The sequence below is a fragment of the Gorilla gorilla genome, chromosome 2 (genome assembly GCF_029281585.2).
Source record: "Gorilla gorilla gorilla isolate KB3781 chromosome 2, NHGRI_mGorGor1-v2.1_pri, whole genome shotgun sequence".
In the NCBI taxonomy this organism is placed as follows: Eukaryota; Metazoa; Chordata; class Mammalia; order Primates; family Hominidae; genus Gorilla; species Gorilla gorilla.
The window spans coordinates 197,251,361-197,264,348 of NC_086017.1; the positions used below are offsets into that span (position 1 = coordinate 197,251,361).

The window sequence follows — 12,988 nt, forward strand, 5'->3', positions numbered from 1 at the left end:
ATGATTTTCTGTTACCTTCTGTTATGGAATAAATTGTGTCCCCCCCAAATTCATATGTTGAATTCCTAACCCCCAGTGTGACTATCTTTGTATATAGGGCCTTTAAGGAGGTAATAACGGATAAATGAGGTCACAAGGAGGGGGGGCCATAATCCCTTAGAACTGGTGTCCTTATAAGAAGAGAAAGGAGTGTACAAACACAGAGGAAAAGCCATGTGAGGATACAACAAGAAGGCAGCCGTTGGAAGTCAGGAAGAGAGGCCTCCCCAGAAACCAGCCCTTCCGGCACCTTGGTCTTGTGTTGTCAGCCTCCAGAACTGTGAGAAAATAAATTTCTGTTGTTTAAGCTGTCAGTCTGTGGTATTCTATTATGGCAATCAAAGCAGATGAATATACCTTTACATATGGATTTCTGGGCCTCACACTATGAAATCATTGGTTCACAAATTTTTTCATAGTGAGTTGTAATCTCTAAAGGGTGGTATGGAGGAAGGGTGGGTGTGGGCATAGGGAGAAGCATTTGGCTATTTCAAAATCCAGTGCTTCAATTTATAGGAATAGCAATCCAGTTTTCAGCTAGGACTGAACCAGGTAGGAGAGGGTTTGATTTCTTCCACCTTTTTTTTTGTAGGGGGGTTGGAGATAAGAGGAACTTGGATAGATTCTTCTCAACTCAGTTCCATCAAATGATAAATAGTAAAAATTCCCTCTATGTGTCCTAACTCCAGCAAGGTGGAAAGCTATTATTTGATATAGGGTGTTTTCATTTTTTTCTTGGTCTTCATAAGATTGAGGTAAGATTTTTGCAGAGAAATTTCTGTTTTTGATAACCTTTATAGAAGATGCTATCTTTTCTCAGTAGGTTCATGGAAACCTTCCTTTAGTAGAAGACAATTTGATGTTCTGAAGGGCTCGAAATAGCAGGTGATCAAAGTATCTGAATACTCCACTAGAGTGAGGAAGCTTAGAAACTCCACTTTTGTCTTTTGAAATTTGCATAGCTGCAATCTTATTGAGGGTATTACACATGTAGTATCCCAGCAGAGGCCCTGAAAACCAGGACAACGATTGCTCTTCACCACAAGATTCTAGCTGCGTTTCTAACTGAGGACAAACTAAGAAGGAAGGATGCATGGCTCCTGTACTAGTGCTAAAGGGAGAGCTAACGGATATGGTAAGTCTGGGAATGGAGATACTCTATTTTTGTTAGTTCATTTGTTCAGTCTTTTATTCATCATATGACGTGTATTATTGTGCAACTATTACAAACCAGGCACTGTTTTACATTCTGGGTGACAGTGCCATAAACAAAATAGATAACCTGCAGGGTGACTCATTCAGTGGAATTTTCAAGTAGGTTATCAGGGCTTTGGGTGCACCGATTGGGAGGCATGTCTGTGCTCTGCGAGGAATTTTCTCCCGGGAGCTCCAGCAGTCAAAGGAGCTACCCTACCAAATTCTAGGTAAGGTAAGTGTGTAGATTTGGCTTCCACGTAAGGAAGCAATTTGACTTGTTCATCAGCAGAACAGTCTTCCTTTTGAGGTAGTAAATTCCTTGCCATTGACATGATTCAAGCTGAGGCTGTCCAGGATACAGTAGATGAAGTCTCAGAATTCACTGACTAGAACCGTGAACTCCTCGAAGTTGGTTCTATGTCTCATTCAATTTTGTGACCGGCGCCTCACAGTGTCTGGCATATAGCAGGTGTTCATTAAGAGTTGCCAGGTAAATGAGTGGATGGATAAATAAAGTGGAAGAGGGGTTGCACTAGGTAATCTTCCACGGTCCCTGCGACTCTGAGATTCAGTGATTTCATATTAAGTCAGTGCCCAAAAGGGCTCAAAAATAAGGCTTCTCATCCCCATCTCAAAGATTGGCAAGACTCACCGTGCAACATGGCTGCATCCAGGGTTCTCCATCCACTTGCATTGGCAGCAGCTTGTTTGTCCTGGAACCCAGAACACCAAGAGAACACAGTGAGCTTTTTCAAGTGGGAGAATCAAGGTTATTCCCACCAGGAAAACAGAAGTAGGAAAACCTTATCTGCCTACCTAAGAGTGGTTCTCTAAGACTCTTTTGGAGAACTTGTTAAAAATAGATTTCTGAGACCACCTCAGGGAGTCTAACTTGGCAGGTCTGGGGGCCAGGCCCAGCTGTCTGTGTTTCTGTGTGTGTGTGTGTGTGTGTGTGTGTTTTGAGATGGAGTTCCGCTCTTGTTGCCCAGGCTGGAGTGCAATGGCATGATCTTGGCTCACTGTAACCTCTGCTTCCCGGATTCAAGCAATTCTCCTGCCTCAGCCTCCCGAGTAGGTGGGATTACAGGCATGCGCCACCACACCCGGCTAATTTTTTGTATTTTTAGTAGAGACGGGGTTTCTCCATGTTGGTCAAGCTGGTCTCAAACTCCCGACCTCAGGTGATCCGCCTGCCTCGGCCTCCCAAAGTGCTGGGATTACAGGCATGAGCCACTGCGCTCGGCCGGGTCTGTGTTTTAATAAGCACTACAGGGGATTCTACTGCCTCGGTCCTCAGACCCCACTTTGAGAAATACTGCTGTGGATGAGCAGTGAAGTCCACAGAAGTCTGGGATACAGTGGCCAGTGAGCGTGGCAGCGCCACCACTGAGCAGATGCTCCTCAAACAGTCAGCTAGAAGGCCCAGAGTACATGCCAAAAACTCCACTCTGAAAGGGGAACTGGCCTGGTCTCTATGTTGAGTGAGAGGTTGCATCATGTCAATGAGGTAATGTCTCCAATTTATACAACATACAGCTCAGGTCTGAGTGTGTCTTGCCTTGCAATCTATTCTAACCTCAATCCTGGTTTTTGTTTTGTTTTGTTTTGTTTTGTTTTGTTTTTGAGACAGAGTCTTGCTCTGCGCCCAGGCTGGAGTGCAGTGGCACCATCTCGGCTCACTGCAAGCTCTGCCTCCTAGGTTCACACCATTCTCCTGCCTCAGCCTCCCGAGTAACTGGGACTACAGGTGCCTGCCACCATGCCCAGCTAATTTTTTTTGTATTTTTAGTAGAGACAGGGTTTCACCATGTTGGCCAGGATGGTCTCGATCTCCTGACCTCGTGATCTGCCCGCCTTGGCCTCCCAAAGTGCTGGGATTACAGGCGTGAGCCACCGCGCCCGGCCCAACCTCAATCCTTTTTAAAAATCTCCTGAATAAGCACACTCTGGGGTTGCATGGACTGTGGGCCTGGCTTACCTGGGAAAGGGGGTCATCCAGGAATACTCTCCCCAGAGGAGAGGTGAAAGTGTTGCCTTCTTGCTTGAGGCAAGGCTTTTCTGACCTTGGCATATGAATTTTTAAAAAAGAGACAGGGTGTCACTCTGTTTCCCAGGCTGGAGTACAGTCACATGATTATAGCTCACTGCAGCCTCGACCTCCTGGGCTCAAGCGATCCTCCTACCTCAACCTCCTGAATAGCTAGGACTACAGGTGCACATCACCACACCTGGCTAATTTTAAAATCTTTTGTAGAAGGGGGTCTTGCTATGTTGCCCCCACTGGTCTTGAACTCCTGGCCTCAAGCAATTTTCCCTTCTCAGCTTCCCAAAGTGTTGGGATTACAGACGTCAGCCACCACAGCCCGCCATAGGTTTTAAAAGGAGAGAGATGAAGTCTTCTGACTTCCCTCTGCAGAAGAGTTATGAATTCATAATACATTGCCTTTGGAAGAAAAGGCAGGCTCTTTTGGAGGCCTCTGGTCTGGGTGAGCAGGGAACAGTTATCACCCATTGACATAGGAGCCCTCACCTGGGTATGGCAACTGTTCTGTTCTTGAAATTATAAAATGGGAGGGAAAAGCTATCTTCTGATGTGATGATTCTCTGATTGACCCTGAGGGTATTTAATAATAAAAACGATAAATCTACTAATAAAAACAAGAGTAAAGAGTGGCATTTTGGCTCTTGAGGCTGGGGATAGTATTCAGGAAATGGCCAGGAGGATGGGGCTCCTGGCTCACCCCCTCTGTTTCTATCTGGAAATAGAGCTACTGAATGTGAAGAAAAAGTCCTCCTCCTTATACATGGCTTTCGGATTCCTCAAGGATCAGGATGTTCTGTTCTCTGTGGTCTTCATAAGTTATGGCTTAGATGTGTTAACAGACTGGACCTCCTCAGTATTAGAGTCCTGGAGAATAGACAGGCCTCAAGAATTAATCTAGAAAACAGGGACCCCATCATGACAACAGCTCAGAAAGAAAGGAGAGCAAAGCTTTGGGGAATAGAAAAGACAGAAAACAAAGAGGGGAAATGAAGAAAAGGGGTCAGTGGAGCAGACCTTCAGCTAAGAGACCTCAGGGAATCCGCTCTGGGGACCTTTCTGAGGAATGCAGTGTAGTGCCAAGGTCAGAGTTTCTTCCAATGTGCTCTGATGACACTTGCCCAGGAGGTTCTGGGAGAAAAGAGTTCTGTGGTCAAATACCTTTGGGAAACCCAGTATCCTGTGGACTCCTCTCGGAGATCCCCAAGGCATATTAATAGATTTGGTCCATAGTAATTCAGTGAAAAAGGAAAGGAATAAAGACTTCTGAAATAATCAGGTGGGAGAAGAATCTCAGACAAAATGTGATGAGCTGCATTGATTAATCAGAGGCAACTGAAATCTGAGGATCCTCTCGATTAGACTTCATCTCTTCCAGGAGCCTACAGTGGCTAACCTGTGTGGTCCATCCCCTAGAGTTGTCATCCTGTCTGTCAATTATGCCAGTTTTGCTGATGTTGATGGCTTTGCATACAAAGGTGTATAGGAAATAGTGTTTCTCAGGTCACTGTCTGAGAAGGAGCAGAGCAGAGAAGAGACATCTTTTTTTTTTTTATCAGAGTGTGCCCTCTGGCATCCCTCTGCCATCTATCTAACATTTTAATTTGCAAATATAAAAACACCAAGGAGTTGGACCTTTGGTTCTCTGGACCATTTAATCTTATACTCCTGTTTAGAGAACTTCACCAGGTCAGTTTAACAGAACAGCAGACTGGTTGTGGTGTGTCCTCCAGTTGATGTTTTAGATGGGCGCATTATATCCTGTTTGGGAAATGGTCTACAAAGACGTTCTTTACAAACATTATCAAGCTTTCGTGCTGCACTCTCCCTGCCCTAAAATCCAAAGATGGCTTCTCAGTTGTCTGCACGAATGTGTAGGGAGGTGGTGAGATGCAGAGGCTGTTGGGTGACAAAGAGGCATACCTGATGGTGACAGAGGAGCACTGGGCCAGCCTCCTGCCTGCACTCTTCAGGCCGGTGTAGATCTGCCCCATCTCCATGGCTCCTTCTAGCCCCACCACTTCAAGGAGCTGGTCACTGAGGTCTGCAGAGAGAGACAGCAAAAGTAGTGCATACACATCTCTCTGTTCCTCAGACAAGTTCTGGCCAGAAAGTCTGGTCCCCAGATGGCCAATGTCAATGTCTGTATCCCTTCATCTCCCACCAAACACCTTTTTCATATTCACTCTGAATAGGGTGTTTCCCCAAAGATCAATAAATGTACCTTTTCATGAGGAGATGGTCAGTTTTAGTGAAAAAAGATTTTGATTCAGACATCATATATATCCAATAAATAGGTTACCATATCAAGAAGTCTCTTCAAATGTAGAGTGACATAAATGATGAACCAGCTATTTCTGATTATTTTCAACCCCCTAGTGCAGCTAAAGACATATTGGTTTGGAACTAGGATAGGAAGGAATGTTAATGAGGGCCATTACCCAGAGCTGGACCAAGTCTCTCTTCTCTGAATGTCTGAATAACATTTGGCCCCACTGACAATGACTGATGGTTAATTAACCTCAAATTTGGCCTGTGGTAAGCCACTGGTGAGCCAATCTCCTTGGACATCCTTAGGAAAACCAATGACCTCTTTCAGGACACCAGGTGCCTAACCTAAGCCAAGGAAAAGAACATTTCACCAACATCAGAGTCTGTGAGCCCACAGTAGAAAAGGAGGGGCAGGAAGTAGGAGGCTCAGGCTCAGAGTCACTCAGGACCAGTGGTCTCCCACAGTGGGATTTGCTTCTCATTCACAACCTAGATGAGGTCCTTTTCTTCAGCATTGCTGAGGCTTGGATGGTGCCTCCCCAGTTTCTTGTGAAAGCAATAGCAGGATTAATGTTTGATGTTGGGCTCAAAACTCACTTTTCCAGCACAACTTTCATTTATTTAAAACAGAAGCAAAATAAAACGGCAGATTTTAAAAAAGCTTTCCATTCCTTTGCCTACCAAGGCAAGAGTAGCTTTCTCATAAGTTGTGGCTAATCACTAACATCCTCTTAATATCCACAAACTAGAAAACTGTGTCTATGTTAATGCTATTGCTTATATAACAGGTGGCTTCTGTCTTCTAAGGTGCCTCCTGGTATAGTATAACAGTGTTAAGATTGGCAAGGAGATATTTGAGTTTGTCTTTACTCTTGTTTAGAAGGCTAACTATTGTTTAAAAAACAATCTCTTGACGGATGTATTCCTAGTGAAGACAGTTAAACAAACCATTGGGCTGACCACAAATGTGTCAACATTGCTAGTCTAAATTACTGACGATCACTAATGGACATCAGCTGCCAACAGATACACGGCTTGCATCAGTCTTTCTGTGACAGGCACATAGCTTTCCCCCTCTACCTCTATTGACAATCACATTCTGCCCTAGTACTCCTTTCTTCATGTTTGTGAAAAGATACTGTCTCCTTAAACACTCCATCTCATTTGGACTTGGAATAAGAAGCCAGGAAAGGGTAATGTTTGTTTAGGAGAATGCTCCAGGCTCTCTGAAGGAGTTTGGACTTAATAAACAATAAATGTCTGAACCTCTAGTCACTTAATTAGCCTCCTTCTTACCAAAGAGGGTTGAATAACGTTGGATGCTCTAGCTCACTGTGTCATTCCAATAGTGTCTGTGAAAACAACATGGGCTATAAGTGTGTGTGTGTGTGTGTGTGTGTGTGTGTGTGTGTGTAAGATAAAGACAGAGAGAAGGAGGAGGGAGAGGAAAAGGGTGAGGAGGAGGAGAGAAAGGTATAGAGTAGGTCTAGGGGTGAGGGGGTTTGAGGGTTGATGTTGGGGTAGGAGAGAGGGGGAGAAAAGAGAAGCAGAACTTTGCAGAAGCCTCTTGAGTGGCAGAGACAGATGTCTTGTAAACTGTTGTTCTTTGTACCAGGATTTGGTGTCTGATGGTGCTGTGATAGTTCAATGTTTTCCCTCCTTAAAACATTCCCTGGTAACAAAATGTTCTAAGAAGCAGGGGACTTAATAGACTCAAGTGTTTCAGCTTTACAATGTCTTGGTCTTTTAACAAATTTTCCCGTTGAATGGCTTTAACTCCAAAGTTGTTATCACTTCCCACACATTACCTTGCAGCTATCACTTCCCACACATTACCTTGCTTCCTGGCTCTAGAAGAGAAGTAATGAAGGCTGATCTCATCAGCATGGTGGGTGGGTGGGGGCAGGGGCTTACACAGATGTGGGACTGAGGAGATTTGTAGGGAAAGGGGCTAGGATCTTGGCATACTGTTTGCCATCCTGCCTTTGAGTTTTCCCTGGCGTAGAGAGGCTGGGATGACTACCACTGAGGCAGGACCTGGTTGCTCTTTTACTTCTCTGCCATTGCCGAACTCATCTTTCCTTCTACTTCCTAGAATGCCTACAGAGGTCTTGAGGTAAAGAAATCTATGTAACATTGTTTCCCAAAGTTATAAGACCACAAGACCCTTTTCTTGTGTGTGATGCCTATAAACAACCCACAGCTTCCATTTTTTAGGAATGCATTTTGGGAAATTCTGGCATCACTTAATCCCCTTTACTTCCTCTATCACAGAGATACTCAGGTACAACTTAAATTTGGAGTTAAAATGAAAGAGAACAGAATGCAAGTCAGTGTCTAGGCACACAGAAGAATTAATGTTTAGATTGAGACATCTGGTATACCAGGTGTCTGTTTTACCTTAAGCATCAATGATTCAGGGTGTGATTTTGGCAATTCATGTCATCTCCATATTGTCTTTACACTCTTCAACTTACTAGTATTTAAGATGGAATGTGTATGCACCTTAGTAAAACAGGAATTCATTCACTCACTCACTCACTCACTCACTCATTCAACAGTTACTGAGTAACAACTCAGTGCCAGACACTGTCTTGTAAGAGTTGGGATGCAAAATGTTCTATTCTTGAAGGGCTCTTAGCCAAGAGGGAGAAACCAAGTTAGGTGTAGAAAATGCTGCAATTGAACTGCAGGATCAAGGAAGCCTGAGTGACTGATTCTGCTGGGGCAAAGTACAGAAGGCAGGTGTCCCAGACCTCTAAAAGAGGTCTTTGAGGATGAATGAGCGCCAAGGTCATTTTTGGGTTGAAAAGAGGAAGGAAGAAGGACATTCCAGGCACAGGGATGACCATGTGTGGGGCTGGAAAGTCACAGGATGAAGAAAAAAATAATTAAGCAATAAACCTACTTGGCAATTTCATTGGAAAATATAAAAAGTATTTTTTCCTAAGGAGAATTACTGTCCAGAGACTCTTTTTGGCCAGAGCTAGAGGAAGAGGGTCTCTGGGCCAGCATGAGCTTGTCACATCCATAGAGCTAGGACTTTCAATACTGCTCTTATTTATTCCTTGGTAGCAAAGGCTTGTACAGTGTTTTGTGTGTAGTGAACACATAATATAAGCGCTCCAAGAAAAGAGGATGATAACAAATGGGAAAATGGAAAAAGGAGAATGTGGAGGCAAGGGAGGAAAAGCAAGGACAACCGTGGGGGTTCCAATCTGGCCCATCCAGTTCAGCCTCCAGGAAATGCAAATCTGATTATGTCATCCCCATATGAAAAATCCTCAGTGGCACCCATCATAATACCAAGTGCTGGCCAGGCACGGTGGCTCACGCCTGTAATCCCAGCACTTCGGGAGGCTGAGGCAGGCGGATCATCTGAGATCAGGAGTTCAAGACCAGCCTGGCCAACACGGTGAAACCCCCTCTCTACCAAAAATACAAAAAACATTAGCCAGGTGTGGTGGTGGGTGCCTGTAATCCCAGCTATTTGGGAGGCTGAGACAGGACAATTGCTTGAACCCGGGAGGCAGAAATTGCAGTGAGCCAAGATTGTGCCACTGCACTCCAGCCTGGGTGACGGAGTGAGACTCTGTCTCAAAACAAACAAACAAACAAACAAAACACCAAGTGCTGGGGAAGGGAATATGCAGTGTGCATACTTTCACACTGAAAACATAAACTGATAGGAAGGAAACAATTTGGCCAATTTTACTAAGTATAAAACTTCCTTGCTGCTTGATCCATTAATTTCTTTCTTGGTATTGATCATGAAAATCACTGATAGAAACTAAGTTCATACAAATATGTACATTGTGGCATCATTTGCAACAGGAAATCTCCCCACCCCCATTTCTTCCTGTACGGGAATAGTTAAATAAGTGAAATAAGTGATATGGTGTCTATATGATGAAATTTTTTTGCTGACATTAAAATATTTGCAAAGTTTCAATAACATTAAATATTGTTTATGTTAAAATGTTAAGTGTGAAGGCAGGATATAAACTTACTTGTATAGCATTCTCTCAACTAGGTAAGAATATGCATAAAAGAAAAGGACAAATCCCAACAAAATCTTAACAGTGGTGAGTTCTAGGTAATTAAATTAAAGGTAATTGTTATTTTCTTCTTTACGCTTTTTGGTATTTCTTATTTTCTATAAGTGTGCATTAATGTTATAACAAAAGTCATGTACAAAAACATATCAACTGCTCTTCACAGTTATAAAAATAATGCTCACATTCCCTGGTTTGATGCCCAAGGTCCAATTCCCATCTGGCAAGGGGCTGCCTCTGCAGTTTTACTTCCTGTCTTTGTGGGGCTAGATGCCTGCCGTAGACATACACAACATGTCATTCCCCAGGCAAACCCTACTGTTTCCTCCTCTGTGCTTTTACATGTACTCTACATATACTTTCTCCTACTTTCACTTGTCTATCAAAACTCAGGTCAAGTGTCATCAACTTCCACAAGTTCAAAATGAACTTCAAACTTCTGTGCCTGCAGTTTGACTTAGATGCTCCTCCTCAAACCTTCCCAGGTAGATATAGTCAAAGAAAGAACAAGGAAGATAAGGGCATTGATGATATTGGCTGTGGGCAGGAGATGGCTGCAGTAATTACTGTGCCACGGGGTCTGGGTTGAATAGGAAAGGAGATGGACTGAATGAAAAGGGAGAAGGTGAGTAAGAGACTTAAGGAGTTCTAGAAAAAGCTGTTCTGAGACAGTGAAAGAGAGGGTTGGGGAGAGGTGCTGTGAAAAGCACTAGCTGATGCACAAATTCCACCTGTAGTCCCAGTGGTGGGCAGCTGAAGTGGATGTTGGAGGGTGGGATTAGAGTCTAGGAGAAATGAGGCTAGGCCAGTGGTTCCTAAACTTTGCTGAGCGTTAGAATGACCTGGGGAGCTTTTAAAAAAAACAATGCCAGGTTGCACCCTATACCAATTAAATCAGAATGTGTGAGCATAGGAGCTAGGCATCAGTCTTTGTTTTTAAAGATTTCCAGATGATGAAAAAATGAGCACAGTCTGGGAACCACTGGGCTAAGTTATTGGGTGGATCATTCCCATTGGTCAGTGGTTCTCAAAGTCTGGTCCTGGACCGGCAGCCTCAGCATCACCTGGGAACTTGTTAGAAATGCAAATTCTTAGGCCACACCCCAGACCTACCCAATCAGACAGTCTGGAGTTTGGGCCCAGCAGTCTGTGTTCTGACAAGCCCTCTGGAAGATTCTGAGGCGTACTTAAGTTTGAGAACTTGGGCCTTAGGCAATAAAACTACCCAAAATATATACAGAAGTTGGAGTGAAGAAGAATGTCAACAAGTTATTTCATGACTGCTTTGATCTATTGCTATTTCAATGGAAAATTTGAAATAATAATATTGACCTCAAAGTGGGGTTATGAGATTTAAATGGCAGACCTGTATATGAAAGTGGCTGGCACAGAGTGGGCACCCAAAATACATTAGTTTCAGTTTCCTTTTTCTCCACATTCACCCTGACAACTCCCAATGGTCAGTCTATCTACCTTCTTAGAGCTGTGTACAAGAGTCCCTAGGCCATAATATTAAGGCTAAAAACATTTTCTTAAATCTTCAATATTCCTCATAGTTTTACACTTCCTGTAAAAGTCAGAACTCCAGATGAGCTTGACGCTGATGAGTAAACGCTAGCAGAACACTCTGGGAAACATCTGACATATCCAGTCTTTCTTTGGGAACATCTGGAAGCCAAAACAAACAAACAATAAAAACAAAAAACAAAAACAATGTTCAAGTTCCTTAGCTAGGTGTGCAAACATCCCTCTGCTTGGACAACTCCTGTTTAGCCTCCTGGGATGCCCCAAGCACCATGCTAGTTCCTTCTTCTGTGCTTAGATAGTGGATCTCACCCAACAACTGTCTCTGTACATATCACTCTCTCAACTCCATTGCGAGTTGAAGGCAGGACTGTGTTCTTGTATTGTTTATCTTTGTATCTCTAGCAACTAGACCAGCCTTTGGCATATAAAAGGTTCTTGATATATGTTTGTTGAATAAACTGAATAATATAGATGCTTTAGAGCCAAAGACTTTGACAGGTTTGGCCAGAAGAAGGAAAGAGATAATAATCAATAATAATAATAATAATAACTATAGTTGTCTGCAGTTATCAATGGGGGATTGGTTTTAGGACCCCTGCAAATACCAAAACAGATGCTCAAGTCCCTGATATAAAATAGTGTGGAATTTGCATATAACCAGTGCACATGCTCCTGTTACTTTAAATCATCTCTAGCTTACTTATAATACCTAACACAATGCAAATGCTCTGTAAACAGCTGTTATGCTGTATTGTTTAAAGAATAGAGACAAGAAAAAATGTCTACATGTGTTCAGTACAGGCATAACCATCCATTTAGAAAAAAATCTTTGATCTGCTGTTGGTTGGAGCTACAAATGCAGAACCCATGAATATAGAAACCTGACTGTACTTGCCCAGATTGTACTGGGTAACAGGCTTTCCATGAATTCACTCATGTAATCTGCATATAACAGTCAATTTCTACCCAGCCTGGTTTTTGTCTCTCTCCTTTATTGCATAATTTTTCTGTCCATTCTCATCCCAGTTGCTTTTTTTTTTTTTCCAATATTTGGAGTCTTGCTGTCTCCTAGGCTGGAGTGCAATCGCACGATCTTGGCTCACTGCAACCTCTGCCTCCCAGGTTCAAGAGATTCTCCCACCTCAGCCTCCCAAGTATCTGGGATTAGAGGCACCCACCATCATGCCCAGTTAATTTTTGTAGAGATGGGGTTTCACCATGTCGGTCAGGCTGGTCTTGAACTCCTGATCTCAGGTGATCTGCCCGCCTTGGCTTCCCAAAGTGCTGGGATTACAGGTGTGAGCCACCGCGCCCAGTGCCTGCTTGCTCTTTTGCATTAGTGAAAATTCAATCAATCATTTAAGAGGCAGGGGAATCTCTGGGTGTCCTGATTTGGGCTCGCCTTTTGCAGTGCCTTTGGGAAGTGTGGGATATCCTTAGCTTAAGAGGATGCTTTGCTACCCTCAATCCCACCCCCACTCCACTTCCCCTTCCATCAGCACACCAGGGTTCAGGTCTTGGGGCTGCCATGGAGCAGCCTAGGGAATCAAACAACCCTGAATGGAGGGGCAGGGCCCCTGAATATGTATGGAGCCAACAGAATTTCTAAACCACACCACCACAGTGGCAAGGAAGACTTCCCCATACCTTAGAGCATCTGTGTCATGTGATAAAACCTGTGGGCCCTGTCTGTTTACCTGGGTTACAGCAGCACTGGCGTGCTAAGATGTTAGGTGCTATTGTTTGGGCTGGAATCCTGTCAGTTCAGTGGGTAACGCTAGTTAGCCAATGCTCATGTTGAGCTCTTACCAGCAGGGGTATGCATCTGATTCATTAGAAATGCAAACAGGAATTTGTC

At 43.7% G+C, this 12,988-nt stretch overlaps 1 protein-coding gene across 7 annotated transcripts in view; it reads right to left on the bottom strand.

Moving 5' to 3' along the window:
* DGKG (diacylglycerol kinase gamma) overlaps positions 1 to 12,988 on the bottom strand; it is a 213,869-nt gene that overhangs the window by 12,534 nt on the left and 188,347 nt on the right. For all 7 annotated transcript variants that reach the window (XM_055382079.2, XM_055382082.2, XM_004038159.5 and 4 more), the window contains 2 exons: positions 5,201 to 5,321; positions 1,889 to 1,949 (listed from right to left, as the gene is read on the bottom strand). In XM_055382079.2, coding sequence (XP_055238054.2) covers positions 1,889 to 1,949; positions 5,201 to 5,321 — 182 coding nt within the window. The remainder of the gene's footprint in view (positions 1 to 1,888; positions 1,950 to 5,200; positions 5,322 to 12,988) is intronic.